The 16,123-nt window shown below is 36.7% G+C and overlaps 1 protein-coding gene and 1 long non-coding RNA gene across 2 annotated transcripts; one reads left to right on the top strand and one right to left on the bottom strand.

The window, feature by feature from the left end:
* The first annotated feature begins 474 nt into the window (after positions 1–474).
* LOC127790862 (uncharacterized) lies at positions 475–3,661 on the top strand. Its single transcript, XM_052320588.1, has 3 exons — positions 475–931; positions 2,419–2,543; positions 3,249–3,661. Exons 1-3 carry the CDS (start codon positions 562–564, stop codon positions 3,450–3,452), a joined length of 699 nt encoding a protein of 232 aa, XP_052176548.1. The 5' UTR covers positions 475–561; the 3' UTR covers positions 3,453–3,661.
* Positions 3,662–4,453: 792 nt separating this feature from the next.
* LOC127790863 (uncharacterized) lies at positions 4,454–5,421 on the bottom strand. The gene is made up of 2 exons (XR_008020839.1): positions 5,003–5,421; positions 4,454–4,824 (listed from the first exon to the last, which is right to left on the bottom strand). It is a non-coding gene; the product is annotated as an uncharacterized LOC127790863 (long non-coding RNA).
* Between the last annotated feature and the right edge of the window lie 10,702 nt (positions 5,422–16,123).

Genomic DNA, 16,123 nt, shown 5'->3' on the forward strand with positions numbered 1-16,123 from the left:
TTAAAGGACATAAATGTTATTTTTTAATTGGTAAAAAACAAGTTATTTTTTAAAAAAATTAAATAAAAAATTACGTAATTTTTTTTTTTATAAAAGTTGTCACAAATTTAGTAAATATAATAAAAAATATTTTTATTTAAAATATTTTTTATATTTTATTTTTTCAATTTATATTTTAATTAATAAATACTGTAAAAGAAACCTTAGATCATAGGTCTAAACCCTGCTTTAAGGTAGCTTAAATAAGTTTGGGTGAATTTTTTTTTTAATTACTATAATGAAAAAATAAATAAAGTTGTTTATTAGTAATCGAGAGTGCATGATTTAATTATTAAAACCGATAAATGTATTTCACCAAACTTATACATCTAAGCTATCTGCTCGCTTGGGGCAGCAAACTGTAAAGTGTATTAAAATTCTTAAAAAAATAAAGAAAAAAATCAAACGCGGTCGTTTTAGGGTCCCTCCAAAATTGGCAGAACAAGCGCGAAGCGAGAGCGTGTGTGGGGGAAGGAAAAGATGGAACGATATTGGGCGCACTTCTGAAGTGAAGACGACGACATGGCAAACCCTAGAAGATCTTCGCATTCAATCACTGTTTCAGAAGGCAATTACTCACCTCAATTTCAAACCCTAGCAATTGGCAGCAACAGCAGCGTATTGTCGCAAGTGAAACTGTTCTTGAAGAAGCCCCACGCGTTTCCCTTTCTGCTTTCCGTCTTCCTCCTCCTCACTTGGATCTCTCTCCGATTCCAGCATTCTGCTCGTTTCTCGTCGCCTCCGCACCTTAAAGATACAGAAGGAGTCGTCGGTGATGACCGCAATGCCAACCTAGTTAGGTTCTCTTCGGGCTTTCCTTCTCGGATCACAAAGGACAAGCGCGGATGGATGCTCGACCCCCTGGCCGTCGCCCTCGATTTTGGAATTTCAGGTCTCTTCTCTCACTCCCGCTTACATTTCAGTTAGATGCATCTTTCTGGGACGGTCTGATTGTAGGTTAAGGTTTTCGTTTTAATTTTTCATTTGAAGTTTCTGCAAATTCGGCTTGGTTGTTGTAAATGGTGGAAACAAAGTAAAGTGGGTATGGAATCGAATAATTTGGCCTTTGGCCCTGTAAATTTACAGTTTCTGAGGCGCATAAAAGTTCAATGATTTTCAAACTATATTGGATGATGCAAGAACTTATTAATAATAAATGCAATCTGACTTGAGTGAACATGGAACGGTTTGTGCCTCGTGGATGAGCCAACAGTTTAAAGACCTGCAACCGCAACAGAAACTGCTTGTGACTCTGCCCGGGATGGCCTATATGATCCTCAATTTAGAGAGGGATAGGGAAAAGAAATAATGGACTGTTATATTTGGAGTGGGATCAAAGGCCTGAAAATGTGGTTAATATTTTACCTCGGGTTCAGTCCTTTTATATGTGGTGAAGTGCAAATGTAGCAGGATTCCGTGCTATTGGTAGTCTACAGTAAGGACTCTTATAATTTGGGTATGATAATTTTTACCTTTCATTATCCTGTTAACAGATGAGATCACTGTATGCTTATCAATATCCTGACATGTTCTGATGGGTATCTGGGGATGGCAACTGCCTTATGATCTGTAGAGGTAGGTTGCTTGCGTGGCAAAGTAGCAATGTGTTTATGTGTTAGGTGCCTACAAATGGGCTCCGCATGTCAATATATTGTATGCGTGAAATTGTGTGCAGTGTGCCATATCAATGTGTTTTCCAATAGGTTTCTTGGAGAACAAATATTATAATCATTATGGAATGTATTATTATTGACTTCTCACTAATCCCTTTTTATGTGTTTTTCATTTTCTGATATCTTTTCTGCTTTGTTGAATTTGTTGGTGTTGAAACTCGGTCTGGCCAAAAGGAAAAGAAATAAGTAGAGGCTGGTTATAATGATCTCTGATATTTTTCCTGATGTTGTTTCTTTACCATTTTATTGGGCTTTATTCATCTTTGATGATAATAATTTTGGTGATTAAATTGAATAGATTTAGACAGCCCTTTTGATCAACAACCCCGACACTGCACTTGCCGTGGCAGATGAGAACAAGAGTCTGGTGACACATTAGTTCATTAGAACAGAATTTCAAGCCATTTCATGGTGAAAGCTGGTTATTATCTTAGGTAGCCTTGAAGTGGTAATGCTTTGATATTACACGATGGCATGCTTAGTGAAGCACGTGGCACTTCTTCTTTTTGACAGAAAATGCTACCTTATTTAGTTTTTCATTTTCCTTTTTTGTAATGGCTAGATTAATTTTTGCCTTCCCATTTGGAGTTTGGACTGTAATCATGTTCTGTGATATCTCAAATTGAAGCAAGGCATGGTTATGTTCTCCAATTTAGATGCCACTGATACTTTCCATTTTCATAAAATATGTCTGTTTCTTGTACAGGGGGAGCAGTGACTTGTGCTTCACTTCATATTGGTGAAATCCAACCTGGTGGCTTGAGGGGAAACCACAGACACTTAACCTGTAACGAGACATTTCTGATTTGGGGTGCTAAGACAATATTTAGGGTATGCCCTATCTTCCTTAAAGAGTCAATGCTGTAATGTATTGCCTTTGAGTATGTGAGCCAGTAATCGAACATTTCCTATAGCACTACAGTTACATTGCCTTATTCTTTTAGGCAATGGTTTCTGTTACAACAAAATTACCCTTTTTCATTTCCAGAAAGAATGACAGGAAGGGATCGAAACTTAGGAATATAATATTTCCTCAATTTATGGTATATATACTTTTATACAGATAAGCAAATTTAAAGAGGTATATTTATTTATTGACTAATACCTATAAATTCGTTCTCATTCTCTAACCCAACCAAAGGTATCAATAAATTTATCTTTCTTTCTTGATTTTCTTGCCTGTCAAAATCCAGGTTCCACATGTAGCTTGTGAACCAGTTGGGAACAAAATCAATTGTACATTATGCTCTCTGTATGCGAACCCGCTTATGTTGTAAAGAACTTGAATTAATTGTCCTAATTAAGAGACTAGAATCCACCATGATCTGCCATATTCATTTGCAATAGATTTTGTAATCTACTGATAATTTTACCTGTTGAATGTCAGCCTGTCCCTGTCGATTTTCTTATTCTGTGATAACTAAAGAAGAACATCCATTGAAAAAACTTGAATGCAAATATACAAGCAAGGAGTATCTAACATTTATAGTATCCTTTTTAAGAAATTCTCAGTCCTAACCTACTAATTATCTGCAGCTGGAGAATAAGGCAGTTAACAGAGGTTATGCTGAGGCTACTCTGAATGCTGATGAGGTTGCTGTTGCTGCCAGCCCCCATGGGACAGCACATGCTCTGGTGAACGTTGATCCTGTACGGAGTACATTCTTCATGGGGTGCCAGGACAGTATAATCGACTATAACAAGTCTACTACTATTTTTAATGTTTGGAAAGATCTTTAAGTGTTATCTTATTTGCAGTTATCTTCCTTGTTGTTCGCTGACCTAGAATTTTGTATTTTATTTTGCTGTGGTTGTCTATCATGCAATTTGCTCTACAATTTTGACCATTAGAGATCTGGTTCAGTGAAATACCATCAGGCATCTGTGTATAAGGTACAGTAGCTGTTCTGTGGCTTAGCCTATTATTAATGATTAATTTGTTTTATTAATGTGGCTTGTCCACCTTGCATTGCTTGCATTTCATTTCTTTGAACACCCTAATTATTGCTTTGGGTCTTTTGACTTATGTTGCTCATATAAACATTATGACTTCTGTCTTTGTCAAAAAAAGGGGATTTTGGAAACCTTGTGTTCAAAATGAAATTATGAGAACATTGCAAGGAAGGTGGGGTGCCCTTGGAGCCCCATTCCGCATTCCATAATATAGAAGAACTGCAGTAGCTTCAAGGACTTAAGCTTTATATTTGGAAGGGAGTTGGAGATGGGGGTGGTGGGGACGAAACGTGACACAAGGTAAAGGAAATAACATGATTTTTTTCTTAAGCTTTATATTTGGGAGGGAGTTGGAGATGGGGGTAGAGGGGACGAAACGTGACACAAGGTATAGGAAATAACATGATTTTTTTCAGCTTTATATTTGGGAGGGAGTTGGAGATAGGGGTAGAGGGGACGAAACGTGACACAAGGTAGAATAATGTTATTAGTACATATTTGTGTATATTTTGGACTATATAAATGTGTACTAATAATAAAAATGTTTCTCATGAGACGCATGGAGGCGAGGGGTATTTTGGTCATAATATCTCTGTGTAGCTTAAGATGTACAAAAATGATGTACATTTAGTATGATTTTACAAGGTAAAGAAAATAACATGATTTTTTTTTTTATTGTTCAGAAAAAATGAAATTTAAATAAATGTAATTTTATTTTATTTTGTTTGGATCGAAAGTTGAAATGGATTTACACGTGGCTTGCACAACCAAGTTGGATGCTGTAAATGTGATCATCAAATTCATTCAAGAATACCTTTGATTTCAATACTTTCAACGACAAGACAACAGAACTCAAATCACAACTTCACCGAGCATTATTCTTCACTTCTTTTCTTCATCCCTCCGACTTAGGGTTGATGGCTTGGACTGTGGCTCCATTGGAGCACTGGGCTCGTGCTTCACAGAGGCTCTGTGCAGCCGGCATCGAAACGATCCTTCGTGTTTTGACGGAGAACAAACGCATGTTTTTCCGAAGTAATTGTGACTCGCGCTGGACGATAACGAATCCGTCGACCACGACTTCTTTATCAAGCTACTATGTTTCAACATCGTGTTAGTTTTCTCGCTCGTATCCATTTCTTTCTTCCACAAATATGATCTGTTATCCAATTTCAACGACAAAATTAGTCAAATAATCATCGGCGTAATCTCACCGGCTTGTTAACTTTGAATCTCCTAATTATTTTCAGTAAATGTTGAATTTGTAGTCGACACTGATATGATTGTAAACAATCTGAATGAGGTGATGAAAGGCGGTAAACTCTGTTGCAACGTACCTGTGATCGATATATAAGAAGGCCGGAGAGACCAACCGGACACCGCCGACGATCGGAATTAGGTAAGCAACTGGAAAACCAGCGATTCGCTGCAATATTTCTTTCTATCTCTGCGTAATGTATGTGTTTTTTAGGAAGCAATATATATATATATATATATGGAGAGAGAGAAAGAGAGAGAGAGGGGGGGGGGGGGGGGCGCTGGACGTGGAGGCCACCATTAGAGCTCAGATTTGACAAAATCAAGGGAATTTAATCATCTTTGAAGAGTCATGATCTTCTTTATGACCATGTTTTTTTCTTCGATCATTATTGTTCATTTGAGGAGTCAAGTCAAAATCCTAGATGGGAAATGGAGACTCCCGTTCTAATTAGGGAAAATTCAACAAGAATGAAAATGGCTAAGAGAATCAATCAAGAATTGCGAGCTACAAGGTTGTTGCATGCCAAATGGTCAAGGAGTGACTGATTAATGTTGGCGGCGTTGAAGAAGAAGAAGAAAGTCCCTGGTTGCCCATAATCTAGAAGAGAGAGATTGATTCGATTTATTTATTTTTTTAATTTCTTCTATGTATACAACTTGGCCAATCTATAATCTTTTAGTAATAATAGAGTGACATTATTAATATTTATTCTCACGTGATGTCAAGATTCATTCTCATATGATGTCTTTAATGCACAATATTGATCCTGATTATTTTACAAATAAATTATTTATAAAAGGTTTAAACTAGTTTTATTGTTTTGCAATTTTTATCAGAAAGGTATCTTAATAAGGGTGTCTCTCAAACTTGAGTGGAACAAAAGGCAAGAAACTAAGGGTGTCTCTCAAACTTGAGCATGTCCATCTCTTTCCAGGGGCAGATTCAGGGGAATCCAAGGGAAGGGTAGAGCTTCAATTTCAGGGGCTGTGTGTGTATATAAATATATATATATATATATTAGGAGTGTTCACGGTGCGATTTAGCCGGTCTGAACCATTTTCAGCAAGCCAAACCGTTAGTGCAATTTTCTAATCAAATTAGACCGCATTTGCGGTCTAGTTTGGTGTGATTTATCGCGGTTTGAAAATAACTATTAACAACATATAATATAGTATAAAAATATTAGAAAGAGTAATTATATATTATTATAAACTATTATAATCTGTTAGCAAATATAATAGTTATATATTATTATAAACTTGTTATATATTATTATAAAAATTTTATAATAATAAGGGTTGTAGGGATGATTTTTATAATAATATATTTTTTATATATTTTCTTAGGCGGTTTGGTTTTAAAACCAAACCACCAAACATACAAACTGCAAATCGTGCGGTTTGTATAACCACCAAACAGTTTTGGACCGCAAAAAAAAAAAAACTAACTGATTCGATTTGGCTTGGCCAGTTTCCGCAGTGCACCGATTTTTTTGAACACCCCTAATATATATATATATATATATATATATATAAATGTTTTGGTTGAGGCTAGCCCTTCCTTGGATCTGCCACTGCACACAATTGAAGCTTTACACATAACATCGTGATATTGGTGTTAAGATATGATGATGTTGTTATGTGTAGCCTTACAAAATAATATAGAATAAATAAGGGCATTCATGATAAATTTAAAGTGATTCTTTATTGAAAAGATGAGATACACAAGAGTGATTAAAATGATTTAGGCATTTGAGAAGAAAATGAATATAAGGGTGTGAGAAGAGTAAGTGAAATGAAAGAAGTAGGCAGCATAAGAGGTGGAGGAGGTCAAAGGAAAACTTGTACAAAAAATATGGTCATATATGTATATTAATGGCAAGTTAAAATCCAAGCATGTAGCCAACCCAACTGAAGGCTTGATGTTGTTATTGTTGTCGTCATCGTTGATCAACATAATACTTTAGCAAAAAACAAAAGGAAGGAAAAACACAAAAAAAGAACAACAAATGCATCTTACTAATGCAAAAGCCTAACCATTGGGTTAAGGAAATTTCACAAGGAAAAAACTCTATGATTGGTGACATATATCAAATTCATTGAACCTTGTGTGTATTCATGCGAGTGATGTGTGCATTCATGCACCTATTACACAAGCAGTATGATGGCTCCTCATCAAACGCATGAATTTCCTATTCTTATCTCCATAACCTCAACATTTCCATCTCTACCAACAGGTTTACCCAAATTATGCAAGCAACATATCAATAAAAATGTAGATACCCAAATTATACCTTGAACCTTGTCACATTCCAAAAAAGTTTTTAAGTTCTAGAGGTAGTTGACCCTTGACAGATTAAGAACACAAAATGCATTATCTTCTTAAGTCATATTCATAAGTAATAAGTGTGCAAAACCAAATGGAAAATAAGCTAGACCAAACAACAATAGAAACAAACATGCACCAAGAAATCTTTTTCTGGATAGCATGGTTCAAAATTCGTAGATTGTTGAGCGCACAAAGCTAGTTCCCCCCAAACTAACACCAAACTGTGTGCCCTGCAACATGGATAAAATTATTAATCTTCAATTAAGTTGAGCGAAATATGACTTGGTGTTAGTGTTTCTTCAAAGATGAATCCATACCCTTGTAGTCTGCTGTTGAGCATTATCAAGAATTTGCGGCAATGAGGGGCTGCAATGTAAGAGTATAACATAAACACTAAATCAACACCCCCTCCGCATAAAAAAAAAAAAAAAAAAACGAAAGTAACAAACAAAAATATAAATGATCAAACATGTAATAGCCTTGACACAAGTGCTTGTCATACTAGTGTCTCCTCATCTCAACTAGAAAAATCCTCAACTTTTATGAATTCCACACCCATATATGGTATTTAGTTTTAGTTCCAGAAGTACCCAACATAAGCATGGCTCGAAGATGCCACTCTCATATTGACTTCGTCATCACGCTGCATTCTGAGACGTTCACCCCTTAATCTGTCAATATGATCAACATCCCCAATGTCAATATCAAGGTCCCCAAAGTCAAAATCAAGATCAAGATCCCCAACATCAATATCAAGATCGAGATCCCCAATATCAGGGTTTGGCATTGCCGGAGCTTTGTTCCGTTGCAGTTCCTTCCCCGGTGTTTGAATTGCCTGTGAATTGAACAACGAATATTATTCCACTTAAAATGCATAATTGTCTAACAAATAGAAACATTAGACAATCAGGCTTTAAATTAAGGTTTATCAAAATAATATCTGATCCGAGGATCATTCGATGGTCTGAGGAATTCCTTGTCCTGCAGCACTGCACACCGTATAGAAGGCTACTCATTGTTCAAGCAGGAAACCTTGAGGTGCATCATCGATCACTGGAACAAATAATCTATTCAAAGGTTAATTTCTCAATCAAAATTCGACACCTTTGAGTCCCTTTTGGTTTTTAGCAGCGATGAATGAAGATCCACAAAAACCCATATATACTAATTTCATAACTCCATCTTTAGATAAAATAAGAAAGAGCCAACTTAGCCCGCATGTGCAGCCCAGTTGGTCAAGAAGGGGGGCACAAAGTGTCTTCCATGGTGAATCTTGGACCAAGACCGAGGATCGAGTCTCGCAAGCGGCAGTGTGGGGGTACCTCTCTCCAAAGTGAGGGGGGGTTCCTTGTGGGCGGTGAGCCCGGGTCTAGCCACTGCGTCCGGCTGGGTCACCATGATTAACCCCCCCACATCCTGTCGGGCCGGGTGTGGGGGGCGCCCGGGGTGAGCGATTTCACCTTTTGGACCAAGAAAAAGCCAACTTAGATACCATAATGGTTTATTAGCAGTTGCCATGGGGATGGGTTTGGATCCGAATCGGAAGCCGAATCCACTCCAGTTTCTATATTTATCGGGTATTTTGTTTTGATTCTACCTTTTTATTTTTATCATTAAGTAATAGCCAAGTGAAATAATTAAGAAGAAAAGGCATAATAATGGCCAGATTACCATAATAATACCATCAACGAGCATAATTAATGAAGGAGAATCAATGTGACTGGCAAAGTAAAGGCATTGATATATACCACATTTCACAGATTTGTCAACTTGAGCTTCTGAGACGAAGATCTCAACAGTTTTGAAGAGTTTCCTTCTCTTCAAATAATCAAGAATATAACGTCGAACCCTACGTACCAAGAACACCCACCAAATCAATACTTAAGAAAAATAAGGATTATCGCAAGAAATATGAAACATAACTGAAAGAATAAAATAAAATCTCTAAGAATTAGAATCAACAATACTTAAAAATATATATATAGATATACATGTATATATATCAACTGACATATTTTCTTTGTCATGGTCTGGATGGAAGTTGCCCATGATCACAAATTCACAATACCACACTTCCTTAATTTCTCCAAGAACTGAAATCTCAAGAACTAAACCCATTTCACATATATATGTATAGTTCTTCCAAATTAACCCAAGCTTCAACACCAATGCCATCAATATGATCAAGATCCCCAATGTCAAAATGAAGATCCTGAAAATCAATATCAAGATCAACATCCCCAATGTCAATATCAAGGTCCCCAAAGTCAAGAACAAGACCGCTAATGTCAATATCAAGATCGAGATCCCTAATGTTTGGGTTTGGCACTGCCGGAGCTTTGCTCCGTTGTTGTTCCTTCCTAAGCATTTGAATTACTTGTGAATTAAACAACGAATATCATTCAACTTAAAATGCATAATTGTCTAACAATCGGAAATATCACACAATCAAGCTTTAAATTAAGGTTTATCAAAATAAACCTGATCCAAGGATCCTTCGATGATCTAAGGAATTCCTTATTCTACAGTCCAGCACACCGTCCAGAAGGCTGCCCTGTTCAAGCAGGAAACCTTGAGGTGCATCATCGATCACTGGAACAAACAAACGATTCAAAGGTTAATTTCTCAATCGAAATCCAACACCTTTGAGTCCCTTTTGGTTTTTAATAGCGATGATGGAAGATCCACAAAGACCCATATATGTTAATTTCATAACTCCATCTTTAGGTGAAATGAGAATGAGCCAACTTAGAGAACATAATAGTTTATTAGCAGTTGCCATGGGGGTGGGTTTGGATCTGAACCGGATGTCGAATCCAGTCCCGTTTCTATATTTATCGGGTATTTTGTTTTGATTCTGCCATTTTTATTTTTATAATTAAGTAACAACCAAGTGAAACAATTAAGAAGAAAAGCCATAATAATGGCCAGATTGCCATAATAATACCATCAACGAGCATAATACCAAGAGCACCCACCAAATCATTTCTTAAGAAAAATAAAGATTATCGTAAAAAAACTTGAAACATAACTGAAAGAATCAAATAAAATCTCCAAGAATTGGAATCAACAGTATTTAAGCACATATATATATATATATATAGAGAGAGAGAGAGAGAGATATACAAGTATATATATCAACTGGCATCTTTTCTTTGTCATGATTTGGATGGGAGCTGCCCATGATCACAAATTCACAATACCATACTTCCTTAATTTCTTTAAGAACTGAAATCTCAAAGAAGGTTCTTGCAGTCGAACGTACAAATCCCTGGAGAAGTCAATGTTCAGTAGAAGCAATCGAGTTAAAGATATGTATATATATAACCCATTTCAAATATATATGCATAGTTCTTCCAAATTAACCCTAGCTTCAACACCAATGTCATCAATATAATCAAGATCCCTAATGTCAAAATAAAGATCCCAAAAATCAATATCAAGATGAGCATCCCCAATGTCAATATCAAGGTCCCCAAAGTCAAAATCAAGATTAAGATCGAGATCCCCAATGTTTGGGTTTGGCACTATCGGAGCTAAGCATGCTCCGTTTCTGCTCCTTCCCAGGCATTTGAATTGCTTGTGAATTGAACGACGAATATTGACAGTGGGGATGTTGATCTTGATATTGATTTTCATTATCTTTATTTTTACATTGGGGATCTTGATCATATTGATGGCATTGGTGTTGAAGCTTGGGTTAATTTGGAAGAACTATGCATATATATGTGAAATGGGTTATATATATATATATACATATCTTTAACTCGATTGCTTTAACTGAACATTAACTTCTCTAGAGATTTCTACGTTTGGCTGCAATAACCCTATCTAAGATTTCAGTTCTTGGAAAAATTAAGGATGTGTGGTATTATGAAATTGTGATCATTGGCAACTCCCATCCAGACCATGGCAAAGAAAAGATGTCAGTTGATATATATACATGTATATCTATCTATATATATATGCTTAAGTGCTGTTGATTCCAATTCTTGGAGATTTTATAGGATTCTTTCAGTTATGTTTCATGTTTTTGCGATAATCGTTATTTTTCTTAAGTAATGATTTGGTGGGTGCTCTTGGTATTTTTCTCGTTGATGGTATTATTATGGCAATCTGACCATTATTATGGTTTTTCTTCTTAATTGATTCACTTGGTTGTTACTTAACGGTAAAAATAAAAAAGGTAGAATCAAAACAAAATACTCGGTAAATATAGAAACAGGGGTGGATTCGACATCCGATTCAAATCGAAACCCACCCCATGGCAACTGCTAATAAACTGTTATGGTCTTTAAGTTGGCTCGATCTCATTTCACCTAAAGATGGAGTTATGAAATTAACATATATGGGTCTTTGTGAATCTTCATTCATCGCTCCTAAAAACCAAAAAGGACTCAAAGGTGTCAGATTTTTATTGAGAAATTAAATTTTGAATCATTTGTTTGTTCCAGTGATCGATGATGCACCTCAAGATTTCCTGCTTAAGCAAGGCAGCCTTCTAGACGGTGTGTTGTGCTTCAGAACATGGAATTCCTCAAACCATCGAAGGATCGTTAGATCAGGTTTTATTTTGATAAACCTTAATTTAAAGCTTGGTTGTATGATGTTTCTGATTGTCAGACAATTGTGCATTTTAAGTTGAATAATATTCGTTGTTCAATTCACAGGTAATTCAAATGCCGAGGAAAGAGCAACAACAGAGCAAAGCTCCAACAGTGCCAAACCCTTACATTGGGGATTTCAATCTTGATATTGACATTAGGGAACTTGATCTTGTTTTTGACTTTGGGGACCTTGATATTGACATTGGGGATGTTGATGTTGATGTTGACTTTTGAGATCTTCATTTTGACATTGGGGATCTTGATCATATTGATGGAATTGGTGTTGAACCTTGGGTTGATTTGAAAAAACTATGCATATATATATGAAATGGGTTATATATATACATATCTTTAACTCGATTGCTTCCACTGAACATTAACTTCTCCAGGGATTTGTACGTTTGACTGTAAGAACCTTCTTTGAGACTTCAGTTGGAGAAATTAAGGAAGTGTGGTATTTTGAATTTATGATCATGGGCAGCTCCCATCAAGACCATGAAAAAGAAAAGATGTCAGTTGATATAAATACATATATATCTATATATATATATATATATGCTTAAGCATTGTTGATTCCTATTCTTGGAGATTTTATTGGATTCTTTCAGATGTGTTTAATGTTTCTTGCGATAATTTTTATTTTTCTTAAGTAATAATTTAGTGGGTGCTCTTGGTACATAGGATTCGATGTTATATTATTCATTATTCGAAGAGAGAGAAATTATTTAAAATTGTTGAGATCTTCGCCTCAGCAGCTCAAGTTGACAAATCAGCGAAAGGTGGTATATATCAATGCCTTTACCTTACCAGTCACATTGATTCTCCTTCATTAATTATGCTCGTTAATGGTATTATTATGGTAATCTGGCCATTATTATGCCTTTTCTTCTTAATTGTTTCACTTAGTAGAATCAAAACAAAATACTCAATAAGTATAGAAACGGGAGTGGATCCGACTTCTGATTTGGACCCAAACCTACTTGTAATACCCAGTATTTAGTGTTAAGAGAATTTTCAAAAATTATGAGGTCAAAAATGAAATTCACAATAATTTCGGGCCTAAGTGCAATACTCCAAACGTAAACAGAAGGCGATGGACTATATCAAGCAAGCCAATAAAGGTCAAATTGCCCAAATAAACAATATTCGACAAGATAAAGGGATTTTCGAAGGTTTGAAGTCAAAAACATGCAAATAAGGGCATTCGGGCAAAAGTGCAAATTTTGTAAAGTATCCGAGGAAGGTCAAAACGACGAATTTTTCAAAAATTTCTTGAGAAAATGAAAAATATGGAACTTATGGGCAGTAGTGAAAGTGTTAGATAGTCTAGGGGTATCCAAAAATAGGAGAAAATGTAATTGAAAGTTGGTTGGGGGCTAAAATGCAATTTTCAAAAATTGAATGGTGTGAAACCGACTGGCCGCCTGTGGCCGGCGGCGGCTGCCTCTGAGGCGTCGGGCAAATCCCTTGAAGGCTCTAGGGTAGCCTCCAAGCGATGATGAGGGCGTTAGGAGCTTCCATTGGCCAGAAAATGGCCTTGATGTGATCGAAAATAATGAAGAAAGATTTCTGATTTGGCCAAATTTTTTGAGGGTTCTAGCTCTTGATTTGATGCTTCTCGATTGGTTAGGGGGCTAGATCTAGGGTTAAGGGGATAAGACCAACCGATTCATGGTGGAAAATCGGGTCAAGAAGGGGTATAAATAGACACTCGAGGCCGAGGGTTTTTCAAAAAAATCGAGTGAAATTAAGGGCATTTTGGATTGAATCGAGCTTCTGGGATAAGGGGCTTTTATTCCTTGGGTGTTGAGGATTGTTTCTGGAGCATTTGGGGTCATTTGGTATAGGTTTGGAGGGATTTTGTGAAGCTCGCTGGAAAATCGAGCTCGGCCGGACCGCGACCTGCAACTGGCTTTTAAAGCCTTTTCCGGCCACCTTTTCCGAGGTTTGAAGGCACCACTGACGTCGCCTCAACAAGACCTTTCAAGCCCCATAGTTGTTTAGAGCATCGGAGCTCGTTAGAGTCGGAGAAAACGACCAGGTCGGCCGCCCGTGGGCTTCACTCGTCGAGCCTTTGGGTGGCGCGTGAGGGCGCGTGAGGTATGATTTTTGCTTGGTTTATTATTTTGAAATTTTGGTAAAATTATTTTAGGAATTTTCATGAAAAAATATTTGGTGAAACTTGATATTAGGTATTTTTTATGAATTTCTGAAAGTAAGGAAGGTTTAAAAAATAAAGAAAAATAGAGAAAATTGAGGAAAAATAGAAATATTGATTTCTAAGGTCCAAATGGTGAATAGGAGACGATTGGTGAGTTGGAAAGAAGAATTTCACGTTTTTCGAGACGCGGCACGTTTTTCGAGGTGAAATCTGAACTTTTCCAATTTGAAGTGAGTGGTTTGTCTCTAGTTTTATCTTATCTTAAATATGATTTGAAGTGTGTATAAAGGGTTCTAGTGAGTGGTTTTACCCTCCCGAGCTTAGCATCCACATGACCAGATCGGTTCTAGTGAGCGGTTATACCCTCCTAAACCCCGGGTTGTTTTGCAAAGGCGTTTCACTTATGTACATCGTGGCATCATATGCATATCTAACATGTGATATATTGCATCAACTATTTTTTATTTGTAAAACGAGTCGGTGCATGGCATGTATTTTCATAATGTCGGGGTGTTGATTTTCGTGTCGTTGTTGGGTCCACATGGGACGGGATGGGGTCTTCTTGAGAATGGGGCAAGGTTAATCCTGGTAAACGAGTGACACGGTAGGGCACTCGAGGGATTAAGTATGTCGCGACAAAGTCAACCCCAATAGTGTGTGGAATGAATCTTCCACAGGAGGTTGAGTATGTCAGGGAAATTTCTCAAGTTAAACATGCTGCATGTTGTCATTGTCTGTATATGCCATGCTCATATGTTGTTCATGCATTGTATAAACTGTTTCATGCCATCACTTAGATGTTTTATCATCTAAGCTGGGTTATGCCCCTGGAACATTCAGCGTTCCAGCCAGGGATTGCAGCGAGGTCGAGGAGATGGCCGGTGGGGCCAACGGTGTTTAGTCGATAGTCATTGTTACCATTTTGAAGATGTCAGAAGTTGTTTGATATATGTACGAACGATTATATGATATTGCTAATATCATTTTGTAATATTGTAACTTGTATTTCGAAATAGGTTTGACTAGTATGAAAATCGTGGTAGGCCACGACATTTTGTTGTATTTATTCCGCTGTGTTGTTTTATATCTCGTTTAGTTTTAAGTCCTTTGACCTTGTTAGTTAAACGAGTAAGACTGAAATTTTCGGGGTTTTCATCTGCATGTGAAGATTGTATCAATGGCGCCGCATGTGACAGACTTTGAAAAAAAAAAAAAAAAAAGATTCCCGAAAATTTCCTTATAGTAACGCGCCTGTGTAAGGTGGGGTGTTACACCACCCCCCATGGCAACTGCTAATAAATTGTTATGGTCTCTAAGTTGGCTCATTCTCATTTCACCTAAAGATAGATTTATGAGATTAACATATATGGGTCTTTGTGGATCTTCATTCATCGCTGCTAAAAACCAAAAAGGACTCAAAGGTGTAGGATTTCGATTGAGAAATTAATCTTTGAATCGTTTTTTTGTTCCAATGATTGATGATGCACCTCAAGGTTTCTTGCTCGAACAGTGGGCAGCCTTCTAGACGGTGTGCAGTGCTGCAGGACAAGGGATTCCTCAGACTATCATAGAATCCTCGGATCAGGTTTTATTTTGATAAACCATAATTTAAAGCTTGATTGTATGATGTTTCTAGTTGTTAGACAATTATGCATTTTAAGTTGAATGATATTCATTATTCAATTCACAGGCAATTCAAACGTCAGGGAAGGAGCAGCAACAGAGCAAAGCTCTGGTTGTGCCAAACCCTGACACTGGGGATCTCAATCTTGATATTGACTTTAGGGATCTTAATCTTGATTTTGACTTTGGGGACCTTGATATTGACGTTGGGGATGTTGATCTTGATATTGATTTTCGAGATCTTCATTTTGACGTTGGGGATCTTGATCATATTGATGGCATTGGTGTTGAAGCTTGGGTTAATTTCGAAGAACTATGCATATATATGTGAAATGGGTTATATATATATATATATATACATATCTTTAACTCGATTGCTTCTACTGAATATTGACTTCTCCAAGGATTTGTAGTTTGGCTGCAAGAACCCTCTTTGAGATTTCAATTCTTGGGGAAATTAAGGAAGTGTGGTATTATG

Source organism: Diospyros lotus, chromosome 14 (assembly GCF_014633365.1).
Source record: "Diospyros lotus cultivar Yz01 chromosome 14, ASM1463336v1, whole genome shotgun sequence".
Taxonomy (NCBI): Eukaryota; Viridiplantae; Streptophyta; class Magnoliopsida; order Ericales; family Ebenaceae; genus Diospyros; species Diospyros lotus.

Coding starts and splice junctions, on each gene's coding strand:
- LOC127790862 (XM_052320588.1), top strand. CDS start 562: ATGGCAAACCCTAGAAGATCTTCGCATTCAATCACTGTTTCAGAAGGC. Junction 932..2,418: donor CCTCGATTTTGGAATTTCAG/GTCTCTTCTCTC, acceptor TTTCTTGTACAG/GGGGAGCAGTGACTTGTGCT. Junction 2,544..3,248: donor GTGCTAAGACAATATTTAGG/GTATGCCCTATC, acceptor AATTATCTGCAG/CTGGAGAATAAGGCAGTTAA.